Source organism: Patagioenas fasciata, chromosome 1, assembly GCF_037038585.1.
Source record: "Patagioenas fasciata isolate bPatFas1 chromosome 1, bPatFas1.hap1, whole genome shotgun sequence".
NCBI classification, from domain to species: Eukaryota; Metazoa; Chordata; class Aves; order Columbiformes; family Columbidae; genus Patagioenas; species Patagioenas fasciata.
In genome coordinates this window covers 11,846,361-11,872,765 of record NC_092520.1, presented here as the reverse complement: position 1 = coordinate 11,872,765, position 26,405 = coordinate 11,846,361, and the positions used below count along the sequence as shown (strand labels likewise).

Sequence of the window (26,405 nt, the reverse complement as noted above, 5' to 3'; positions counted from 1 at the left end):
GGCTGAATCTGAAGTGTTACCTTCATTCTTGGCTTGATTCTTGGCTTCACAGTCACAATGAACATATTTTAGTTCTGACAGAAGTCCTCTACACTTTGGAAATAATTAATTTTCCTTGTAATAAAAAAGATAGTTTAAAAACAAACAAATAAACAAAACACTGAACTATAGGTAACTAATGGGAAGGATCTGATGTAAAGCTTACCACTCATCTGGTGCAATGGACAGGCCAAGGAAAACTTCCTGAACTGCTAAAAGTGGCTTCTAGATGTCAGCTGGAGAATTTCCCTAAGTCAAGATGAAATGCAGACCTTGCATTCCCACAGAATGTGGGCTCTGCATCTCTGTCACTTTCGAATTTCAGTGTTCTTTTAATTGTATATTATTATTACTACTACTTTTAAAAAACTATTTTCAAGCATATTCTGCTGATATTTTGACTATCGCATTTGTTGTAACCTTTTGTAGTGCTTTTCCTAGATGAAGTTCCTTTTTGGGAAGATGCTGGGCCTCCTATGTTCCCATCAGCTGCTGATACACAGCTTAAGATGGGATTATGCTGCTGTAAGAAATGATTCGCTCCTCTGGGAAGAAAACATGTCAGCAAATCTGTAGGACTTGTATGCACATGAGTCCCACGTGAGGGCCTTTTTGCTTTTTTTCCAGTGGAATGATCCAGAAGAGTGTGTTTGAATACACATTCTCAGAAATATCTGATGACTTTGGAGAATGAGATTGTTCATTCTTAGATGAAAAGATGGATCACACTGAACTCTGAAGGGCATCCCCAAATCAAATACAGCTAAAACTTGGCAAGTCTTCCTTCACTGGTAGATAGAGAAGAGCACATATGCTCCATGTTCAAACTTAAAAAAGCAAGGACATACTGAGATGCTCACACAAGTCTCCTTTGGCCTACCATGCCATGATGGACAAGAGAAGAAGAAGAAGAGAAATACGGCAGACAATCTAATTTAGAGAACGGTCTCAGGGCAGAGAAGATCCTTACTTTTCTTGTCCCAAAGTAAACTAACACCACCAAGGACAATGATGATAAATTGAGCCAATTGCTACAATTCTCACATTGCTCAGAGCAGAAAATCAGACGAAAATGCAGAAAACAAATTCACCCTGAAACACTAAGGTGAATCTAAAGCACCTCTAGGATTTTCAGAAAAAGAAGCAAAGCCAAAATTTTTAACTTTTCTGCTTTCAAAAAAGATGAAATAAACAGTGACTGCCTCAAGAAATACAACTACAGACTTTTGTTAATCATAACTTAATAATTATTAGTAACATAACATGCAAATATTTATTCCTTTTAGGTACTATAAAATGCTAAGAAGAGGAATATAATCCAGACTCTGAATTTTCAAATAAAACTATTGTAAAGAGAGTAAAAGACTTGGGTTTACTGCTAAGAAGCTGAAGGCAGGGCATACAAAGCAGAAAAGAAATCAGAAAGGTGTTCTAGATAGTTCTCAGAGAAGATAATTCAAAGGAGGCTAGGGAGCTACATGTTTTTAACATTAATGAAAATTTGCAGCACTATGAACTAAACAGACATTTAATTGAAATTAATAGGTATTAAAATCACTGCTATTTAAGCACCATTGATAAAAAGTTCTCGTGCTTTTAAAGTTCGGCTGTTCTTATAAAGGTACAGGCTGGGGGAAGAAGGAAAGATAGAAGGAGGCCTGTTTAGAGAATCAGAGAGATGTTGTGCAACATGCTACTTAAGCAAAAACCAGCACCATGCAGCTTAGCTCCAGTGTCAAAGTAGTCATCACACCATTCCCACCACTATTCCAAGGAAGAGACAGAAAGGGCTCCATTTACTGGGGAGAAATAAATAACTCCAACTTATTTTGGCATTACCATTGAAAATTAGTTTCTCATGAACGACTGAATAAATTTAACACAACTGAAACAACCTACTTTCATGTCTTTCACATTGTGGGATCTGCAGGAACTGAGAATGGCGTTGAATGCAGTCTGAAAACAGAAATCAAGTATGACATCTCAACCATTCCCAATTAAACAAACAAACGAAAACTGAGGCGAGCATCCTGTTCCTCTCTAGTCCATGGGGGGAAGATGATCTCCCTGCCTGCAAGGCATCTTCCTCTCTTGGAGCTAATTAACTCAAGAACTTCAACAGTTATTTAAAGTGTAAATAATTTAGGTGCAAATCAGATGCTGAAGTTAAGCAGACAGAATACTACGTAGCCAAACTTCATCTGGCCTCCCTCTTTTTTCTTTTAGCTGGGAGAAAGCGCACGTTATGCATTGAAAAAGAGGTCCTCTGGAATTCCAATGCCCATTTAGTCTGAAAAGGTCATAAATATAAAGGTCAGGCTGCAAACTCTATATTAAACTATGCCTCTACATAAGCCTTCAGGGCTTTTGTTGGCATTACTGTGAACTGTGCATGGAGGTCCAAAATCACAAAATAACAGATGGAGCCAGATCAGGTCTAGGTTTTATAGCAGCAAAGAAACCATCTCTTGCATTAGCAATCCCATACAGCTTTCCATACATGACAACTAACTTCTGCTAATACTGCCTGTCTTTCATTGTGCTTTTCAGTGCTAGACCTCAGTGTTCCTCCAAAAGGAAAATATCAACATCTTTATTTCCACATGATGATATTGAAGAACAAGAAAAGTGGTTTTCATAGAGACACTAAAGGCAGAAAAGGTAATCTAAATATACAGTGTTCTGTCTGTAAAACTATTGAGGTAGGTTTTGCCTTTGTACCTTGTATGCAGAGCGTTTGGAACAACAAGGTCTTCTGCATGCCCAGGACTGTTGATTATTCCTATTGCAGAAATGGGTGCTGTTGCTAGTGCTATTATTTTTAACAGCAGTAATATTTCATGATAACGTTCATATGGTAACAGCATGGAACTGTATTCTCAGGTCACAGATTTCTCATTAAGTCTAGGGAAGCTCTGTCTCCGTGACCCTCTGCAGTGATGCAGCATCTTGCAGCATCAGGAGCTACAGCTTTCAGGGAAACCATCAGGGTTGTTTAAACAGCGAAAATTATCTTCTAAACTTTTTGAACTGTTTTAGCCATAAAAGTCACATTAAATGACAAATTAAAGGCTTAAATTTCATAATGGTCTCCCCATCATCTCTGTTTGGTAGGTAAAAAAAGAAATATTATTATAAGGTGTTGCTACATTGCAAGTGAGTCTAATAAAGAACGCAGAGGAAGAGCAGGGGCTTCTCTCAGTGCTTAACACAGGCAGCATTTAAATGAGAGTCGGTGAATTCAGCAAGGAAAGGACCAAAAGGCTGCAAAAGGCAGAAGAGTCCAACAAAAGGTTCAAATGGGAAAAAGTGTCAACAGCATTAATAAAGATGGATTTCTCCCAGGAGGAAAGCTGGGGCAGTGAGGAAGAGAAAGGGAATGTAAACATTAGCTAATAAATTGCATGTAGCATACTGAAACAACCAAGGGAATGGGAAGAAAACCGTAGGAAACATACGCTGTGCTTCCCTGGGGGCTAGCAGGAACCCTGGAACATGATAATAGCTTTGGGTTTCATTTTAATGCAGTTGGCACTTCAGAAACTGTGCTACAAATTCAAAGAGGAAATGTTGCTGCTTCTGTTTTTCATCTGGAAAAATTGGCAATAAAAGGTGGATGAAAACAACTCTGACAGACCCTTTCTCTTGTGGTCCTTGTCCTTCCTGTTGGCTAAACCCCTCCGCAAATATCTAAGCTAAAACAAGAGCCAGGCTCAGTCCCTGTAAACAGAGACTGCTGATGCATCCTTTCCACTAAGTCTGTGGCAAATGCTTTTTGTTTCTCTAATCTTTCATACAGTATCTGCTTTATAACCCTTCATTTAAATAACATCGCTTTGCGCAGACAGTTTTACATCCAAAGGTATACAAATACTATGTACAAGCATCTGCAAATATTAAGTAGCACAACAACTTTCCAGGATCGTTGTGCTGCTGGGGAAAGTCTCATTTTGGAGATGTTACATGAGTTATTTTGAATAACATAACCGATCCAGCAGCAGAACCAGGAAAGAGATGTTTAGGAACAATGATTCCTGTTTCTCCGCTGCAACCAAGTGAGACCCTCTACTCCTTGTCTTTTTGGCAGCTACATCCTTAGTTGTATTTTCCTGTGATTTTAAGACAATTATTCTATGACTTCTCCTCCTCTTTGCCAAGGATATCTTTCCTTCCTTATTTTCATAACCAATTTTATGTAAGGCAATTTTGTGGTTGAAATCTCACATCCAAACACATTTCTCTTTTTCAGCTTGCATTCAAGACAAACTTTTGGTGGCTCCATTTGCAACCCATATGTTGATGCATCCCATTCTGTTTCACAGTTAAATGGATGGCACTGGACTGTGAAAAGTTTGAATTAATTATTTGTGATAAACTGCGGAAAATCCGTGAATAAAATGATAATAATTGGACACAAATACAGTAAAAGCTGTCATAGAAAGAAACGCAGCACATCCATGTGTCGCATCGCATCCTGTCACAGGCACTTATGAAAGATGTAATACAAATTGTCTCAAAGAACTTGCAAAAATAAAAGGCAGCCTGGATAGTTGTATTTTAGCAAATGTGTTTGCACTAAGGGTACCTTCTGTTGAACAGTTCTGCCCACAAGCTGTCTGTAGAATATAGAACATCTCTCGAGCATGCTTGCCACCTTGAAGCAGGGCAGTCGGAAGCAGAAAAAAAAAGAACAGAATGCAGAAAAAAAGGTGAAGAAAGAGAGAAATGAGGGACAGCAAGTCTAAGTACCATAAATACATTTAGAAATGAGATTAGCAAAGTATGACAATAGAATTTAAATGACAGACAACATTAAGATTGCAGTAAATAACATAGTGTGAAAAAAAACAATTCAGCCATACAGCGCTTTTTTTCAGCTTAGCTTAGTCATAACAAAAGCAGGAATATTATTATTATTGTTATCGCTACATTAAAATAGCATTTCCATTTCAGCATTACGAAAGTTCCGTTTCGGGGGGGACGGTTCACGGTTAGTTTTCTTGCTCTCAAAAACCACACATCCCTACGCTTTGCTTCTGCAGCCTCCTCATCACACCACTGGCTCCCAACTTACCAACAATATCAAACCAGAGAGGAATGTTAGATGGCTGCACAGAGACCACCCCAACGATTTCTGTCACTTTATCGCTTTCCATGATGGTGAAGTTGTAAAAGGGCTCATCAAAAGTCAGAGGCACGGGCGAGGGCGCCGGCTTTTTTATCCACTCAATATGCAGGCGCGCGGTGGAAGATTTTTGGGGCCGGCCATTGTCCACTGCTTTTATCTGGCAGGTACAAAGAAACAGGACTCAGAATGAGCATCCCAGCTTGGCAGTTCAGAGCTAATTCTATCACATGACTGCTTGGAAAATGGCCTTTTTAATCCTCTGTGTAAAATCCCATGAAAAGAGAGGGAGACAAACATTGATTTTTCACCTGTTTGTGTTTTTTTTTTTCCGTTAAACTTTGACTTTTACTGAAAACACTGATTTCAAACTGAAATGTTTTGTTTGACAAATGCTGATGGGAATCCTCCTGGAGATGCAATTCAAGCGCTCCCCACACAGGTCCTCCTCTCCAGAACCAGTTTCCCTCTCCTGTTCCATCTTCCTTCCAGCTCCCTCCTGCAGCAAATCCCAGAGCTTTGTAATGACCCCATGGGACATCATGCACTCACAAAATATGCTCACCCAGACCATGTTTGATTGCTTTTAAATGGCATCTGTATTGCAGCTGAGACTGGTATTCCTCATAATCCCTTCTTCAGGATCTTTAACTGAGTTAAATAAGTTTCAGATCATTTCCCCCATTCTCCTAAACAAACATAATTGAAATTTTATCCATATATATTTTCCTTGCTTTCTCCTCTCTGTCATGTTCATTAAGATTGCCCAGCTTGGTGCTAATTCTTTTTATTATAATGTCCTGTAGTGGGATGGATAGACTTGATATTTGCCTGGAATGCTTTATGGTTTTAGCACAGCAAACACAAATGAGCAGCAACAAACACTGAAGTTGAGCAAAGGGAGAATGCAGGTTACAAAACAGGTGCTTTGATGTATAACGTCGATGTCAATCACAGGGTTTTTCTTCTAAAACTGAAGGAAGTGTTTCTGGCTATAGAGGACCACTGGTGCAAATGTGCTGTTACTATGCCTGTTAAAAATGGGAATTATCTTCCTGAAACACCATACCCTGTATTCTTCTCTGAAAATGTGTTAAGTGGGTTTGGTGCTAACACTCGCCACCCTGCTATGTTCAAGGTGGGCAAGCCCTTAGTGAAAAGATGCTGAGGGTGTGATGAGCAGTTTCAAGGTAGAAAATCTTCAGCTGTTGCATTATAATAAGGGCCAGATCCCCGACGTGAGTTCTAGCTCTGCACAGGGAAAGGCACTCACCGATCCAAATGGTGGTCTACTCTAATTATACCTAGTCTGATTGGTAGGTATTTCTCAATATTTTGATATTTATTCATTTTCCCATCAAAGTTTCCAACCCTATGAAGGTATCCCAACGGAGACCTGTTACTGTAAGTGCCATCGCTTCCTTTACCACAGGCCAGACTGTGGAAAACTGACAATTTTTTCAATTCTAAACTACAAATTGTTGGCTCATTGCTGTAGATGAAGAGTGCATATTCGAGTCTTATATCGCTTTACATCAACACTACTATCTTGTATTCTTTCTTTTAAGTTAACAGTGGGACTAGGTGACCTTAAAGGTATTTTCCAATCTAAATGATTCTGTGATTCTATATGGTTTGAGTTCTGCCATAAGTATTTTGACTTTTTATTTTTGAAGTATTTTTGAGATTTCTTTTAACTAAAATTGCCGATATACTCTTTAAAGTGATGACAAGGGTACTACCACACGCTCTACACAAGACTCCACCTCTCTGAAGCCACAGAACTTGGACAGTATAAGGACCTGTCCAGGAGGGCAAGCAGTTGTGTCCACACAAAAGGTGAATAACCATTCACAGCGGTATCAGCCCAGTTCAATGTGATATAACTTTGTGAGTAGACAAGCCCTTCGTCTTCATTTCTGTGTATTCAAGGGAATTATTTGGACCAACAATTCATTCCTGTGTATACAAGGGAACGATGTGCACCAACAATGTGCGAGTTGACTGAACAGTCTGAGAATAGTTCACTACATGCAACAGCATAAACACTCTCTCAGACTAATTATTTTCCACTGATTGTATGTAAATACTAGATTTCTTAATACAGTCACATCTTACATATAGGTCATACATTACACATAGCCATATATCAGTCTTCATACAAGTAAGCTTATTTCTACAACAAAGGTAGTAAAATCACGGGTTCATATGTTGAGAGAACAGCACTTACTGTTAAGATGTCGTAACTCCCCGCAGTGAACTGCTTTCTGGAGGAAACCATCCCTGTTTTGGGATCAATAAAAAATTTCCCATCATCGTTTCCATCCACAATGCTATACGAGATTTCTGCATTAGGGCCTTCGTCTTTGTCAAAAGCAAAAGCTCTGTAGATGGGCTCCCCTCTTTTCTTACGGTCCCTCTCGGGCAGCTTGATCTGATAGACTTTCTCTGGAAACTGAGGTTTGTTATCATTCTCATCCAGAACCTGGACCACCACCCAAACAGAGGACTGCTTGGGAGATGTGCCCCCATCGGAGACAGTTACCTGTAAAACAACAGCAGTACAGGCATTATTTTGAATAGGTACAGTGGGATTTCATAAATTGGAAAAAATATAAAGCATAAGTAAACATCTCTGCCTCCCCAAACCTACCATGCAGTTTACATGGTCTTCTCTATACACAAGACATGCTCACTGTAAATGTGCTCAGTATTTAACTCAAATACGCCCACGATTGTAAATAAAGAAATCACAAAGATATTTTTACTTTTGAGATGAACCTGGAACAGGGAACCTGAGGACTAGGAATTCGTTTCTCAAAACATAACATCCTTTTATCTCAAACTCTGGAAGTTTATCTCAGACGAGAGAACTGGAATTAACTCATTAAGCAGGATCCCTGCTTTTTTTCAAACATATTTTAAAGTTTCTTCAGTCACTCAATGAATTTGAAAGATGCATATCTTCTTAAATCCTGAAGGAAGCTCTGTCACTTTTTTTCCTATTAATTATTTTGAATTTCTTAAACAACAAAAGAATTTCTGTCAGTCCTTTTCATTCATTACTTGAGATTTGACAGCTCATTAATTCCAAAACTGCTTTATATGATTGTAAGGAGAACAGGGAGACAGGTAACAAAAAATTTCTGTTGCATTGTGTAAAGAGCACACTGTGCCGGCAGAAGCACGGAAGAAATAAAATCTTTGAGATAAAAGTTAATTAGTAATTTAGTTGCAGCTTAAACAGAATTACTAATAATTTTCAGTCTGAAACACTGTGAAAATGAAACGATCCAAGATCAACAAGCACTCAAGAGATTTAATAATATGCCTTCAAAATGCAATCAATATGTTTCAAACTTCTCCCTCAATATTTCGATTGCATTTATAAAGAGAAAGAAATAAGGCAGAAAGTTATTTCTGTTTGCATGAAAGAAGTTCGAATTTCACTTTCAGCTACATATGCTAACATGCCAAGTGCCACAGTACCAACTTCTGATGATGGTGAGCCAAGATTTTACATACCCTTCCCTGCTTGCACTGTGTGATCACTGCACACCCATTGCTTTGCTGGTTAACTCCTTGATGCTTTATTTTACCTTCAATATTTATTTTTTCTTCCCCTTACATTTTTTCCCCCTTTACATTTTTCCTTCCCCTTATAAATCATATAGTCCTGATGTCCAATCCTTTGGCAAAGCAACCTTTTCTGGGAACAACGTCCCTTGCCATTGTCCCCTCCTTGCGACAGACGTCTGAACTTGGGTAACGCTGGTTTAGTACTGCAACCAGCAGAAATACCTTGTTTTCTATAAGTACAGTAAAGGACCTTTTCAATTTCTTGTATCTAACTACACTTTTAAAAACTGATACAGTAGCAGAGAGAAGACTGACAACCTTAGGGACTGAAACCTCTTATTCACAGAAAAATAAACGGTATGGCAACATACAGTGGCGATGTAAAATCCTTCAAATCAGCCCATAATACATATCAGCCTCAGGCCTCTCTCTCGCAAGACTGTCACCAGGGTTGGCAATTAGCACTTGTTGGGATCGCCGCCTCGTGATGGGGACGGCTGCTGAGAGCCGGACGGGGACCATCCCCATCCTGCAGAGCCACCAACGCTCCATCTGCCCGTCACCAGCGAGGGGCTGCGGGGAGCGGACCCGCAGCTCATTACCGGTGCGCTCAGCCATCCAGTTCCCAAACGCTACACTCTCCAAAATAGCATTTGTAACGCCAAAAGGCTGCACACATGGCTGCAAATCTGCCTTTCCACACAGTGAGGGTAACACCACTGAGGACCTCAGCCTCTCCACTCTGCCGCACCGGGAGAACCTCAGAGCTTGTGCAGCAAACAAAAAGCCAATTCTGCCAATTCTCCTATTACAGACTTTCAGCAATAAGTAACTTTTGCCCCACTTAAAAGCTAATCCCCTCTATTTCTGTTCTGCTCCGGTGCAACTGGCCAGGCTTTAGGCAAGAGCTCAGGTTAACAAAGAAAATCCTTTTTCAGGATTTCTGCTGACTCTACAGATAAAGTAATCAGTGATGCCAGACAGTACAGGCTGTAATACACAGAAACAAATGCTGGTCTAAAATACCAACAAAATGCCTTTTATGTTGTGTGGTAATGATCTTAATGCATTGAAAATACTAGTAAGAGTCAGGAAACTCTTGTTTTCTGAATACAACATGACTCAACTTTTTTAAAAATAGTATATTTTTCTGAAGCTTCTAGCACTGACCTACAAAACTAAGGAGGGATGAAAAGAAGTTTACAAATAACAGCAGTTAAAATACCTCTGAAAACCACAGTCAAGCAACTGTGATGAAAAACTTACTCAAGTCAAGAGACTGCTCCATAAGTGAAGTTGTCCTGTCTCACCAATGTAGTCTCACAGTTTGTTAGGCTACTGCTGAAATCCTGACTAATGTGGTGTTGTGGCAGTAAATACATCCGTGTATTTGTGTTTGTAAGCCAAACATTGTGGGAAATCCCTTCAATAACATAAAAGTTGCACTGAAAATATTTGCTGATTGTTAATTAAAAATAGTAATGGCTTTAACACGTCATGCCAGCTAATAAACAGAAATTAACATAGAAGGCCTGCAGTTAGCCAGTTCTACTCTGTCTAAAACTTTACGTCCCTGGGAAGGAAAATGTTAGGTATGTACCAGCGAAGCCTTTTTCTCTGGGTGACACTCGAAACTTTTCACAGTGACAGGCTCCAGCTCCATGTGAAAAGCTTTGAGTGCCAGACACGGGAGCTGCAGTGTGAGTTAAAGCCCTCTCTTTGCAGGCATGCAAATTAATTAATTAAGCCACCCTCACACCGGCAATTTGATTATTTCCCTAACTGTAAATCTGCGCCCTGGCTGACCCCTCTTTTCTGCTCCATCAGCCTGACCCCAGCCTGGGCTTTACAGGTTCCAGCTACAAACATGGTAAAAGAGCTGCAGAAATTTTCTCTGCCCCTGCAGAAAAAAGACAAACCAAAGCAAACCAAAACACATGACAACATGTTAAAACAAAATAACAAACTGCTGCCAGTTTAAAATTGTTCCCAGACAAAACTGGGGAGGACCGGAGAGGTCGTTCAGCACACTGCTCTGCAAATACCGTTTCCATCAGGGTGCTCTATCACACCAGCCCTCAGGGGCCCCTCTAACCAAGGCAATTTTGATTCAAACATTACCATAGTTCTCAGCAAAATCCTTAAACAGCTGGAAATTACAGTGAAAAGTAACCAGGGAGGGAGGTTGGGATATTTTTAGGACAAAGACACAAATGCTAACCCACAGCTGGTATCTCTGGAAATGCGAAAGGCAGATGTGCAAGGCACAGGAGAGCTTGCCAGGAGAGAAGATGTCATTCAGGACCAGATAGGTCCTTTTGTTTAGAAACCTGCAGATGTCATGGCAAACAAAATAAAACAGAGAAGAAAGGTGATATAGATGAGTGACAAAGAAGACAGTCTCAATATATGCTTGTCAAGATCTGCCATCAGAAACCCAACAAGAAGTGAATCTCACAGTAATCGAGATGGGGAAATAGTGAGGGCCAGAGTTAAAGCTTTCCCAGAGGAGATAAGGAATGGCTGCTTGGTCAAAATGTGCCTTCGTAAATGCTGAACACCTCCAGTCCCTGTGCTGAGTTTGGTATCCAGACGTCAATGTGTGCAGAGATGCTGCTGCTCGCCCATGTGCACCCTGAGATGGGTCAGCCAGCTACTGTCCCCTCTGCCCTTCTGGTTAGATATTGCTGCTCATGCTGTGTCAACACAGCCTAAACACAGGATACAACCTCCCAAAGATCGGATATGGCCATGAAAGCTGCTGAATTTTAATTCTCTGACCAACCATACAAAGGGTTGGTCCATTCACTAGCCGTTGAATATCTTAAAAGGAATGTGATGGCATGTTTAATGGGGTCTCATGGCAGCAGACAGCAATAATAATACAGACTTTACAGAACCACTTTCATGGTGAAATCTTGAGCATCACAGCTGTCACTTACAGACAGCTCCACTACAGTTTTCTTCATAAAACAAACACTTTCTGTCAGGAAAGTATATTTACCCATTGGTTTTAATGTTTATGACTTTACTGAACCATGTAAGCTAATACACATATAGGTATTGGTTACCTGGAAATTTCTTCACTAGATTAACAATATTCACACATCCCTTACAATGCTTCCTTTAGCTGGATGGACCAGAACAAGACCTCCTGAATTTATTTCCCTCTACTTTGACCAGACATTTATTTTCGGAGAAAAACACACAAAAGTATCTCCCCCTGCAGCATATGACATTCAGTATAACAGAACTTTCAAAATCCAAGTAAGGCAATTTCCATTTCTGCTGCAGGATTTACTTCAGTAAGTTTGTTCTGCAGACATTAACACCACCTTTCCTACAGGACTGAGAGATAATCTTTCATGTTCATGTTTATGTTCAAGTTCACAGATCAATTACAAAGCAAGTCCCATAGCAGTAGACTGTCCCAGTCAAAACCAAGGTCAACACTAACTGTTGACATACAACAGCTGGAATGTTAGATATGAAAATTTCATTTTATGACCATTGAGAAAGCATGGAGGAGACATCTACTGTGAAACCTTTGGCTAAAATACAGCCTCGGTCTAGAAGACCCCAATGCTGGTGGCAAAAATGGTTTTGCCTTGAGATGGTCACTCCTCCTATGAATTGGACTGTGACACTTAACTGAAGAAGGTTTAGCTCTTGAACTTCTTCAGAATACGATTGCAACTGTGAGGACCACCTTCCTGAATTAAAAGTACAATATTGAGTCTCATTAACAAAAGCTCATGACTTCCAAGACAATTATTAACTCAGCTGGCGAGAGCAGCTAGCAGGGATCTTGCTTCAACAAGTATAGCAAGACAATCAGCAGGTTTTTAATCTCAGTTATCAAGCCTCAAGAGAACAAGAATCTTCTTCCCACATCATTCCTTGGCAGAAGGAAATACTCAGCCTACCCAATTTTTAAGTTAAGAGGAACTGCCACATTACTGTCATTTGCATTGCAAAATGCTGAAGATGTCATATTTGCTTGTTTATTTTTGTTCATGTGATAACTGCTTAATGCAAAAAGCGCGAGCTGAGATGCCTGCGTCTCATCTGAGGAGTGTGCATAATGAGGTTTTCAGGTTAAAGTCTCCCCCTTTCCCCAATCAGAAATGCCAATTTTGCTTCAGAAAACTTTAGAAAAAGAGAATCTGGTTCAGTTACTGGAGACAGAAAAATGATCAAAGGGAGCCTGAGAGCTGAGGCATATCCCTGCTGTTAGTGACTAATGGGTTTGTTTCTTCTGCCAATGCACAAACGAGCTGCAATACCTATTGTAAGACACTCTGGAATTCAGCCCAAGCAAGAGAAATAAAAGATTATAAAGGAGAGCTCATTGAGAGATGAATGAAACTTTAAAGTCAAATACACTGAATTACTATCTCTGCCCACTTCAGAGAGAGACTAAATTCGTGGATAAATTCTTACAAGAAAATATTTCTTTTTAAAATGCATAATATTACTGAGCTGCATGTTGGATCATTGCTACAAATAGAGGCAGCGTAGCTCAAAGACACACGGAATAGGAGAGAAAAAAAAGGTAAATAAGTTTTGGGGTTTTTTTAGTTCAACAGAAATATTGAGTTGGCCATAGCTTTCTAATCCTTTATTTGGCAACTGTGGAAAAGAAGTCGGCAGCTGCTTATTTCACTTACCCTTACAGAATGTAGTGCTGTCCCAAAAGGTAAACACTTCTCGAAGGAAAGAATGCCAATCATACCAATACGATCCTTCTCTCCTTATATCCTTTACAATGTGCTAATCTAGGAACTATTGTTTTCAATAAAAAACCAACCAACCAACTAAACAAACAAAAAACAACAAAAAAAATCCCATTCACTCTGGCCAGTTATGAGAAATAACTAATTTAGAGTACATTTTGAATAGAGGCTATTACTGACACAAACACTTTAGATGGCTGATTAGAGACGTCAATGGCTTCCAGCCACATTCAAGCTAGAAAATGATGCATAATGGTCTGTTATACCATTTGAGAATTAATGATGACATCAGGTAATTTCAACGCTGTATTGCCGAAAGACAGGAAGGAAGGAAGGCTTTTTTGTTTGGGGTTAAATACTCCCTGCAGCATCTGTAAACTTAAATATTTGAAGAGCATACTGAAGAAAGTCTTAAAGGTTTCAAATCTTAACTTTTGTGAGAATCACAGTACTGAGACCAGTAGATAGTAACCAAATGACCTGGCAAATGAAATATCAGAATGCGTGACTTAAAGGTCCCAAAATACCACTACTATGACAACAACAACGACTACTACTATTATTTCTACTACTACTGCTGCATTTATTCAGTGTCATACTTTTTTCTATGAGTTTTTAAAAGTTGTAACAGACTTGTATTTTAGCTTCAGAAGCAACACAAGGAAGGATCTGCACAGCTCTTGACAGTGACTCTTTAAAAGAAAAACAGTAATTTTCCATGGGCACTGCTTTTAAAGTTCATTGCAGTTTGGAGATCCTGGCAATCTTTGTGCATGGTGCTGTATTTACAGTGTTCTTCAATCACTATGTGCTAAGTGCAGAACCATGCACTACTCCATTAAATTCCCAGCAACACAGAGCAGTCTGTCCTACGTTAAACTCCTTAAGGCAATCTCAGGAAGTATCTTCCTCTTCACTAAGTAAAATGAAAACTATAGTCCTTAGGAATATATATATATATAATTTTGTTTTTTGACAAACTGTAGATAAAATTTGCCCAGAAGTGACTCTAAGCTGATCACTTTCCAGAAGTCCAAATGTGCATCCTACTTCCACTTGTGGAGTTAAATACAGAAAATCTTCAGCTCTAATGCCTAACAGTAGCGTGTAATCACTTATGATTCAGCAGAAATCATCTGGTAAGAAAAACCATTGCTCAGCTAGGACTTTTCCTAACCGTCTAGATGATACCACCACCATCAGAAGTGGTGCTTCGAACTGCATGTATCATATTCCATGTTGAGCAGTTTGCAAAGTTTGTAACTGGAAGATCGGAAAAATTGAGATGGTTGCAGTAGCAACATCAACCTCAGACGCCAAATAACAACTGTAAAGGTCTTTCGAGTACATCAAGAACTCCCTTTCTTTGTTCACGAGGCTGCAACAATGAATCTCACTACCCCAGCATATAATGAAGAAAAATTTTAAAGCAGAAGAATACACTCCAAATAGTCCTATGATAATATCTGGACCCAAGGATGTTTACCCACCTTCAGACTGACATCTCACGAACAAGATAAAGACCGATTTGCAATTGCTTAAAAATAATTATTGTAGGCATATGGAACCTCTTTAGGAACAAGATATTACTAAACAGAAGTATAACTACCTTCATAGACTCTAAAGAGAAAGAAGATAAAAGTTGTGTATTGATCTTCACAATAAACTTTGAAGAAGGTGTTTAGCTCCTGCTGGTAGTGAAGATTATAATCAGAGAATTTTGTGTGAGTAGACAAATCTGAGAATATTTCACTTCAAGCAGCTTTAAATAACATAAAGCTTGCAAATTAAGATGTTCATACAGTTTAATGTTAGTAGTAATCTCTATGTCCATTGTCATTCCTTTCACACCTGAGTATCTACTTCAGTCATTTGTGGATTTTGCTTTTCTTGTGATAAGAAACACCTGTGATCAAATATTGGTAAGTTCCCCTCTACCAGACCTACTGCTACAGATAATGCCCTTCTTCAAAATCTCAGCACTCAGGACATACAGTAGCTCTCAGTTTTTGTGCTTCAAAAGTGGCGTGCATCAGCTTCTAAGTTCACTGCACTGGTTTTTTTTCAAATATTCAATTACCCTCAATTTTCTGTCCAGAAAAGTCACTTGATTCTTACCTTCACTGTAAGCAGGAGCCAAATACCTCCTTCAAAGTTTCCTCAAAATTACGAAGATGATAGTTACATGTCCCTAGTCTTTCCTTCTTCACGCTAGACCAGTCAATAAGTGTAATCATGTGAGAAAAAAACATTCTGGCTGTTAATAAAGACACAAGATTTCATCCACGCTTCCCAGATATTTTCCTAATATCAATAATTTCTGTTTTAACTACCAGCAGAAATGCTGTGCTCAAAAATACATGCTGATACATTGCCAGAATTTAATCAAGCTATAGAACCAGTCACTGTGGAGTTAATTAATCAAGTAGCAAAATGATACACACTTTACATTATTGCTTGGGTGTGCAGCTGTATCAGTTTGTACTACAGGTCCCCAGATATTCAAATGGATGGGAAAACAAGGTACAGTAAGTCTCTCAGCAGAAACTCTCCAATGTGGTGCGGTGATGGGACACGCTTATTTTAAGAAAATACACAGTATGAAGGAGCTTGCTCGGCGTGGCCTTAGAAATATTGTGGCATGCGGTTCCTGTTACAACACAGTAATCATTTAATCTAAAACTTTCAGTTTTCAAATGAATTACTGTCTTATCTCCTAAACTATAATATGAAAACTTACTTCTAAACATTTTTTGTCATGCTGCCAGCCAGTCCCTTCTGATGTTGGACGAAACACCCTTAGGTGAGACTCTGTGACGGTCAGTCTTGAAACACTATTGTAAGTATTTAGGAGGTAATTCATTTATTTGGTCACCAATGAGATAAAAGATATGTACTGTAATTCCCTGAAGTTATTTACTTTATAGATGGACCGATTCCAAATTCTATGGTGCTATATAAAGCAGAACCAATGATTTTCAAAAGATAACACTTTTTTTTACACTTTTTTTTTTTTAATTACTCCATCAAGCAGCACTTGGTTGTGCTAATGGAGGGTGACACCACCTTGTCTGTGGCAGAAAGGCAGATTAAGATGCATTCAGCCCCATCTCCAGCTCCTCCTCCAGCCATTTGTTCTTCCCCTGTCATCAGTTTGCAGCCACCTTCACCCGTCAATAAACTGTCTGTGCATCTGTGCTACGAACAGGGCGACTGAAATAATCAGGGTTTAAAACAAACTGCCTCAAGAAAACAAAAATCCCCCAAAAGGCAGATGGTTAATGAGTGATGGTGGTGAGAGAGCAAAACGAGGAGAGGCACGCCAGGCCCCCAGGTCAGGGTGGGGGACACTGCTTAAGACGTTTTGGCTACTGCACTACTGAAGGAAAACACATTGTGTAACTACAATTTTGGTGACTGCTGGTTTAACTGAAATGAAGTTAATTTTCTTCATCCAGCTACAAACTCTTATTTTTCATAGCTAGCACAGTCATTGTTTGGATTTTTAAGAATAATAAGACAGCACCCTGGAACGGAATTAATGTTTTTCTTCAAGTAACTGTGGGTTTGAGTTGGAATGGAGAGAACATAAGAACTTCCTGGGAGATCAAGGTCTTTCTGGGCTTTCTATCTGAAGGTTTGAAGCAGCTAGGAAGGGGAGCATAGATGGGACTGACTTGGGCTGACATCCCGGCTGATCAATGACAATATTCCACGCCATTAGCATCATGCTTCATATTTAACAGGAGTCTGGTTTTCTGGCTAAAGGGACCCGTTCTGGTTCTGCTCCATTTCAGTTGAGTTCCGTTCAGGAGTTCCTTTAGTTCGGCCCTTTGCTATTCTGCCGTTTTGCAGTTGGCCTCTGGGCCTTGTTACCTTTTCGGCTTTTTTCGCTCTCTCTCCCTGGGATCAGCTGTTCGGTCCCAGGGTGCTCTCTATTCCTGGAACTGGCTTCTCAGCACAGACAGAGTTTGTGAGGAACTGCATTGAGTATCACTTATTCTATATTATTTTCTATTTTTCTTCTTCATCTTCCTCTTCTTCATCTTCCTCTTCTTCATCTTCCTCCTCTTCTTCTTCTATTATTTTCTTATTTTATTAAACCATTTTAATCTTAGTCCACAAGTTTCTCCCTTCCCTTTCAATTCTCTCCCCTACTTGGGGGTCCTGAGCGGGGAGTGAGCGAGCATCTGTTGTGTTCTTGACTGTTAGCTGGGGTTAAAACACAACAGTGATGAATTCTGCAATTTCACTATAGAAAGTAACCCACTCCCTGCACCCTTCCCAAAAATTATTGCTACTGTGGAATTCATCACTTACCAACAAACCTTTGATCAATATCCCAGTAGGCAAAGCAAGTACCAGTGATTTTAAGGTAAAAGACTTTGTGTTCCACTAGTAAATGTCGAAAATACCCAATTTCCATCTTACACTATTTTTCCGCAATATGCAAGAAATAATGAATGCTCTCCATCCACACACACATGTAAAACGTTTCAAAGACAGTCTTATAGCTGATAGCCTGACGAGTAGCCTCTGACATTTAAATGCAATTTAGCTTTTTCAGGGCAAAAAATGAAGCTTCTAGAGTTTTATGTTCAAAATAAAGCTTACCAGTTAAAAACCTGATTAATAAAAAATTGATTTCTTAGCCAGGTAAGAAGTATATAAAATCAGACCTTTAAGGGGTACAGGCTGTTCCATATTTTTTATCTTGTAGAGATATTCTAAATTTGCAAAAGCAAAAATGTGCATTTTCAGCCTCAGAAATTGACCTGCCTTTAGTGAACATTCTCTCAGGGAGATTGCTGTGACCATTTTCATTAATCTAAATGGAAAAAATGAAGCTGTGATTTTCTTTTTGTGTGGGATATTCAGGTTATTTGTTGGAAGTTTCTGTGGTTAGCGATGAGGTATAAAGTAAAATTTTAATCGACTTAGAGGACAATATGATAGCAATTACTCATGTTTGATTAAAGTAATTTTTGGAGTCAGATGAGGACTACATCCTACAATATCATACAAAGTAGTATAAAAATGCTTAGAAAATCAGTATGAAAAATAAGTAAAATAAGGTAAAGGAGATAGATAACGATGAATAAGGAGCATGGCAGTTGGGGCTCTTCCCAAGGCAGGTTTTATCAGTGACAATATCATTCTGTTTCTTTCAGGCCAAGGAAATCACATCAATAATTGCTTTAATTTTAGCAATAAAAATTTCTACTTGACTCCTTTGTGCCTACTTCCCAACTTTCTGTGACAAATTTATTTTAGACATATAATAAGCATTAACTGGGCTGTATTTAATCACAGTTTAATCTAATAGGCAACACAGACAAGCCTTATTATCTCAATTTTTACCTGTCTTTGATTCAGTGTCCTGAAAATAGCCACCATCCAGCTTACATTGACATGGGGTCAATTTTACAAGCTGGTTGAGAATCAGCATGGTATTACTGACAGAGAAAAAAATGCAGATTCTGATTTTGAAGAAAAACTCATATTCTTGGAGCACTTTTTTGCTTTTTCCAAATTCAGTTTCCAGCTTTGAAAACTCAGCCTGAAAAATGGGCTTGGGTCTTATGTCCAGCGCAAAATATATGAAACTGAAATTCGGATAACTGTTCTGGTGATAAAGGATGAGAGTCACCAGCTCCTCCCCTGCTGGGTGCATTAAGACTCCATGTTCCATCAGACATAGTAAAAACCTTGGTTTTTCTTCACTTAACAAGAGAGACATAGCTAAGCACGTGTTTAGGGACCAGTTCACTGTAGCGTTGTTTTTCCTGTAGGTTGTTGAACCTCTACAAATGTCCACAAGCACTTGAATAGCCTCAGCATCCCCAACCACTCCACGGTCGGTGGGGTACGTGCATGCTGCATGGCTGGAAACACAGAGGGGAAGCCTAAAGACAAGCGTTCCCCTGCTGAACCAGCTCATGGTGTCTGAGCAGCCAAACAATCACAGGTACCTTCTTGGTGGAGAAGCACCTGTGAAATCCTCCAATTTGGAAATCAGTGGGGATATTCCTATTGACTTTGGTGAGAATGGGCTTGCACCTGGCGCTCAACAACTTCATTTCAGTAGTTTTTATTTCTCATGCAAGCTCTTGGGCTCCGGTTGCACTGTAAACCTTCGCCTAAATGGTAGAGATGTGCACCACCACAGCTCCACCACCACTGTATGCATTATAACCGACTGGGAAGAATCTTCCTTTAATACCCAGGCAAATGAGGGATTTTCCGTTTACTTTAAAGAAACAGCAATTTCATATGCAATCATTTTTTTAACATGATTTTTTTCCCTGTTGGTTCAATCTGTTACACATATAGCCGGTGATCCTGTGAACAATCATGTATACGAATAATTTCCAGGATGTGCTAAGACCGTACTGCTGACATAAATAGAGAGGTGTGCATGTAGGAACAGGGTCATTTGGGGGTAACGATACAACAGGAAAAGCCATCCCAAAGTTTTAACATTCCAAATGTGTTACCGAAAAAAAAAAATCCTAGCCTGAAAAGTTAATTTCCCTGAGTAACACTCAGAATGCATTAAAAATGTTCAGGGTATTAATATTAATTAAGCAATTAATACTATTATAATTAATTAATTACACAGTGCCTAGAGTCCTGGAAAGGGATCTTCATGTGTCTGAATAATAAGAAGATGACATTCTACTCCTGCAGTGCAGGAGGAATTTTAAGAGATCGCAACTTTTAAAATATTCTTAGCACTTTGATTCTGCTGTAGTCTTTAACATGCATTTGGGTTTTGCAGCCACAGGATGGCATTCACTGCTGTGCAAAGGGTCAGTGAAACGTAAGTAGAGCTTAGGAAGCATACTTTACATCTGAGGAAAGGAAATATTGAATCAAAAATGATTACTGTAAATTTACTGCTTTCTACTGATGACAACCATTTATTCAAGAACGTGGTATCAAAATCTTACCATGCACAACCCCTAAAGGTCCATTTTCTTATTGTATGGACACCAAGGGCCTTAACAGATACTTATTTTGCCTGACTTCATTTAGCTGGGGCCTTCTAAAAATACAGAGCAGCAATTCCAACTTGAGATACCAGCAACTACATAAAACACTTCAGTTTCACTTCCACAGTTCATGGAGTCACAGTAACTCTTTAATGGATTTATATAGGCTCATAATTTACTGTTTATTTTCCCATTAGGGCAGTATAGGAGTAGGTGTTGACACATGGCATACCAATGGGAGGACAGTTGTACTGAACGAGTGGCCAAGGTGACTGATAATTGGATTGCAAATGTCAAAGAGTGTGGCTGAAAAGCCAGGCATATCAACTCACACGTACTTTTCCCAGTTGTGAAATGAAAGTTAAGAGCAGGGACAATCAGCTACAAGTAGTTACGATTTATAGAGTTGGGTTTAAAGTCAGTGGCAAGCAGCACCTAATTAACTTCAGCAGAGATGTCCAATGCCACCGGTAAAACGGCTGGATTTAGAGTGATGAGTAAGAATGTCAGTCTGAGAGACAACCTGGTAACGCCATTAACCTTTGTGAGATTGCCCCACCGATAATGCGTTCTGGAGGACAATAAAACACTGCATGAGACAATATACCCAATTTGGTAGCACAGGACTGGTACATGGGAGAAGAAGGAGAATTCTCCCGGATTCATTTTATGGGGATCCAATTAGCCCTCACTAGTTAAAGGGAGCGAAAAGGGGGAAGCAGGAGTGCCTCTAATGAGTCGCTTTGTTGGTTTGTAGCAGAAGAGGTTGAAAAATAAACGGTTTAGGAGCTGCTTTGCTTTTGAGATTGTCCCAGGAGGCGTTAAAGGGGCTGGGCACTTTGCTGGAAAGAGCCATGAGAAAGCTCCTGATTTATGGGAGCCCTTTGACAGCACAAGTGCATCCTGTCAGCATCCGAACAGGAGGCGTGATCCCTTGGCACAGGGAGATCGGATGTGTCAGCCCCAATAGCCTAATCCCCATGGTTAGATGCTGGGGTCAGGACTGCAGATGCTCACTCATCATGTGGAGCCCTGGCCGACACCATCTATAGATGATGCTGCTGCTTCCTTTGAGAAATTGTATACAAAATATAAATATATTTGTTCTCCAAAAGCACATCCCATTTTAAAAATGGGGGTATTAAGAGTGAGTCTAATCCAAGGATTACTGATCTGACAAAAATATCTAAATCTTATTTACAGGCTCAGTGAGGCAAAGGCAGTTTGTCAATCAAGCGGAGTTTAAGATGCAATTCCCGTTTTGCTATGTAAGTCTGGAGAATGTGCGCTCAGTAACCTTTAGAAAATAGAGCATGAATGTGTAATTTATTCAGCTGCTACTGTTTAGGCATCCATGAGGTAGTGGAGCACACTGCACATGCAGAGAAAACGGGGTGGGGGGGGTCTCAAGTTAGGAAGTCCTGAGGTAGCTCTCAGCCTGTGCTACAGCGTGGAGGAGAGGAAAGGGACATCAAATTAGCCCTGCAAGAACTGAAAGAGGTACTGAAAACACATCCCACAGCTCCGAGTCGGGTAATTTGCTCTGTCAAGAAGCAGGATAAATGACGGGCTCACGCTGAGCTCCGGGCTGCAGCAGCAGGGGTTTCTTTCGGGAGCCAGCAGCTCGCTGGAAGTTGGGCGTCCCATCACTGACGTGATCCATTACCAGGCACCCTCCCCGTGCTGCAGAACAACAACGTCTTCTGTACCCTTCAGACTTCTTGTTATTAAAAAAGCCACAGCTTTCAGTTGATACTTTCACACTGAGAGTCGGATATTATGAGGATTAAATGCCTGAAGAGAAGGCATTTAAAGCAAACATTATTTTACCTTTTAAAATGCCGTCCTCTGGCTCAGGTGCTACAGTTAAGGCTGCACTCAAGCAGAATCTAGTGATTTGCAGCAAAAAACAGTGAAAGATCCTTAATTGTACATATACTTGGTAAACACCAGTGGGGAAACAAAAAAAAAGAGACAAAACCTGGGCTTCAGTATTCAGTTTAGTCTCACAAACATACGGCCAAAGCTATGCAGAGAGAGCATGTGCAGGTCAATTTGAACAACAGGGTTTTGGTGAGGAGGATGAGAACTATATGCAAGTGTACTTCACATGTCAGTTAATATTTTTATTCCTTCTGCTATATATGATAGTCTTCTCGAGACCGAGTGGACTTGACTCATTGCCTTCTGCATCCCTCTCAGTCAACAGAGGCCATGCCATTCTGGCACACTTTGATGTATCACCTAATAAAGCACCATTTCTGCTTTGCTAAAAAGTGTAGTCTAAAACTTATGACTTTCTAGTAATTTTTCGAGTTTTTGTTAACATAAAAACGTGTTTAAATTCTCCAATTCTCCATTTTCTTTTCCCATGTCTTTAAAAGAGCTGCTTGGCCTTGAGGGCCAAGAGCACACTCTTATTTATACAACACCTTAAAATTATCTGGTAAGACAGTGGAAGGAAACAAGATGCACAAGGAAAAACAAATATATTTGAGGCTGTGACAGAAAGTATAAAGTTATTTTGTTGGCATCTGGATTAAAGATAACATGCTGGTCCTCAGAGAAGTTGAGGCCATAAACTGACAGACTGCTATTAGTAATATTTGTTCTTTTTTACTTTCCCAGGGAATGTGAGAAAAAATAATCCATTATTTTGATTCTGACATTTTTGCTCTCAGTTATTCATGTTAATCCTTGGTTTTGAATATTTAGAATATTCCTTGCCAAATAAAGTATTATTTTTTGCCAAAACATAAAATGTACTCTAGAACTGCTATGATAACATTTGCAGTGTCTCTGTATCATGAGAGATTAACAAACAGCAATATTACATTTCAAAATGAGGACATTAATCTGTTTCCTGACAACTCAAATTTGTTAGACTGGGAAAAGAAAATTACTGCTTTTGAGGGCAGATTTTATAGCACTTGATGCTTCAGGGCCTTTGTACTTCTCTGTTTAAATCATATCTTCATAAAAAGCAAAATAATTGTTTGTTCTCTGATTATTATCAAGCTGAAGCTAGATAAGAAAACCATTAGGATTTTTATGTTCCACGATAATAAATTTAGAGAGAAAAAAGGTGTCAAATATGCTTATTAAATTGATTCTCGACCCGATTAGAGGTTTTCTTATCTCTAGTTGTCTAGTAAATACTTTGTGTCATGTTACAAATTACACTGAATACTCCAATCTCATTTCAGCACATTTCACACAATGATGCACTTTTGCCATAACAAATTATTTTTAAAAGAAAAATATAAGCCATTTTTTTTTAGGCTACCATGTTTTTGCATGACATTTTCCTACCCTTTCCAGTATGTCTTTTTGCTCAAGCTGAATGTTGAAGGATTATGTGGCAGAGGGACGGGTTGGCAATCTGGTGATATGAAAGACCAGATAAAGGGGGAAAATACGTAATATTGCAAGACATTACAGGCTATGGTGAGAAGACTGTAAGGCATGTGAAAAGACTCAAAGAAAATGTTGTATATCCAAGGTATACTATGAAGACGTTCTCACCAAGTGCATAGACTAGTGGGGAGGCTTTCGGGGCAAGAAGACTATTTAGTACATCAGAAATACTGGAAATTACGAGACCCTGTATAATAAGAGCATTAAAAAGGTAGAGACAAAAAAAAAATCAAAGGAAGAAGCACTGACAAACTCAAATGATGTTACCCTAGATGGACCATATGATTCAAGAGAGTAGACCTCAACAATAAGGATGATCTTCACCATGAGAGAGAAAAAGAGCTGTAGGGAAGATGATAGCAAAATCTAATACAACTTGCAAAAGGAAAGAGTTGTTGTAGTTTTATCCTTGTGGGGAGGTTGCCTGTAAACTGAGGGGCTCAGAAGATGATCAGTGGAAGGGACCACTGAAGCTGTGAGTGTCCTGGGAATCATCTCTGGTCAGACTCCATGGACACTTTGATGGTCTGTGATCAAAGGGCACATCTCAAACCAGCCCCAAATCCATCCCATTCAAAGGAACTGGAGATTTGGTGCTGGGATGCCTGCATGGCGAATTGGAGGGTGGTTGGCTTTGGTGCATATAAATGGTGGTGGCAAGTGAATTCACTGCAAAAATATCCCAGAATTAACCTTTTTTTAGAGATAACAAGCATGACTTCTGAACAGCTGAGCACAGATCACCCTGGGAGAACGGACAAATGGTTGCAAAACTTGCATAAAGGCATGTTTCTAAATGATGGGTTAATTAAAAGGCACACTAGGATTTTCTATGCCCAGAAAGGATTTTAGTACAGATGCAAAGTATTCCTAACTGAGGAAGGTGCTTCTCTGCCTTAAATGCAACACTTAGCTCGGTCTTAGCCAGAAAGGCAGGAAACTGAGACCTCCACAAAATGTGTGTGTGCTCCAACTCTTACAGGCGTAAATTAACAGTCTGGCAGCTGATGGGTATTGCGAATGCTACAGAAAACATGATATAGCACTAAAGCAGACATGCTTCAGATAACATAAAGGTTCTGTACATCTAAAATAGATTCAAATCATGTGAAAGATTTCCTGCTGCTTCTGCAGAAGATTAAGACATTGGTGCATTCATAAAACAAATGTGAAGATTTAAGCAAAGCAGCGTGCCCTTCACAATGACTCTTTGTCTCGCTGAGCATGGAGCCCGGCAAAAGAGACATCCTGAAAGAGTATATCTGACCAATTTGGGCCTTGTAGGTGGGCTCTCATTTATAAAAAAGAGAGATACAGATCTTAAGAAACATACAATGAAGAAAAAAGCTGTTAACCCTGAGCTGATCTGGGAGCTAATCCCTCAGTGAGAAAGCAACATTAGACCAAACTCCTAAATCCTGACAGAAAAGAAGAACTTGGTATAGATTAACCACAGAATTTGCCTAGACAAGCTTAGCATGAGGAATGATTTATAGAACGAGAAGGAAGACCATTAATATATCCCTCTTTGTTTCAACACCACTTAACACATGGGTGCAGACCTAATTTGCAAACCACACAATAATGTCTGGTGTTTTAATAATAGTTTTCCATCCCATTTGCATTGATCTAATGCTCTGCCATCTCATAGTTCTGCAAACAGAGAAAAAGAGGTGTTGAAATTGCTTTTCTCTCATGTCTTCAGTCACTCATTTCCAGATATACCTGGGGAAACGCAGCCATGGGTGTGGATGTCTAATTATCTCATCCTGGGGATTATCAGGGATAAGTTCAAGAAAATCACTGCTACTGAAGCCAGACTAATTAGACCACTCAAAGTAAGCAAAGGAACTCAACTAGCCCCCAGGACAAGAAAGACTTTCCCCTCTCCATAGTGTCATAACATATGTCTTAACTTCAGGCTAGTTAACCGAAAGGTTGCTTTTTTTGTACTGTTTGACTTGGCAACTGCAAGATGCTAAGTCCAGGGAGATTTTAATTAGGTCCAGAGGGTCAAGGAAATGCTGATACACATCTAGGCTCCCAAGGGATGCTCAAGTCCTTGCAAGGTGGCAGCCCATAGGCTGGATTTGCTTGCTGGCACAATTCCACTTTCTCTGTTATGCCTTCAAAAGAGGTGGGAAATGCCCAAAAGGACAGCACATGAAGCCTATATACGCTGAGTATCTCCTGCCATTCTTGCATGTGATGCAGTGCTTAGAGACAAGACCTGCTGCTGGATGGCTGTACATCCCCAAAGAAAATCCTGAAAGAGGCATTTGATGCCCAGCATGAAAAAGCCGACAGCACTGTGCTTTGTGGATTTTCATTTCTTCATTTCATGACCCAGCAGTTCAGGTCAGTGATTTATGAAATCTGTAAAACAATCTCCTCCTCCTCTGCAAACTCTGGAAATATGCAAATCATTCCTTAGCTAAGGCAAAGCTCTAGGCAATCAGAAATGTGATTTTTCTAATGAGACACAACAACTGTGGTAGGACGAAGTGTGTGAAC

General features: G+C 39.6%; 1 protein-coding gene across 14 annotated transcripts in view; it reads right to left on the bottom strand.

The window, feature by feature from the left end:
- The window catches only part of FAT3 (FAT atypical cadherin 3), a 419,159-nt gene that overhangs the window by 99,282 nt on the left and 293,472 nt on the right, over positions 1-26,405 (bottom strand). For 12 of the 14 annotated variants that reach the window (XR_011737022.1, XM_071803302.1, XM_065832545.2 and 9 more), the window contains 3 exons: positions 7,395-7,709; positions 5,114-5,324; positions 4,625-4,693 (listed from right to left, as the gene is read on the bottom strand). Coding sequence is in view for 13 of the 14 variants with exons in the window: in XM_071803302.1 (XP_071659403.1) it covers positions 4,625-4,693; positions 5,114-5,324; positions 7,395-7,709 (595 nt within the window). In the remaining variant the exon portion in view is untranslated. The remainder of the gene's footprint in view (positions 1-4,624; positions 4,694-5,113; positions 5,325-7,394; positions 7,710-26,405) is intronic. The other 2 variants (XM_071803324.1, XM_071803338.1) reach the window with 1 other exon arrangement.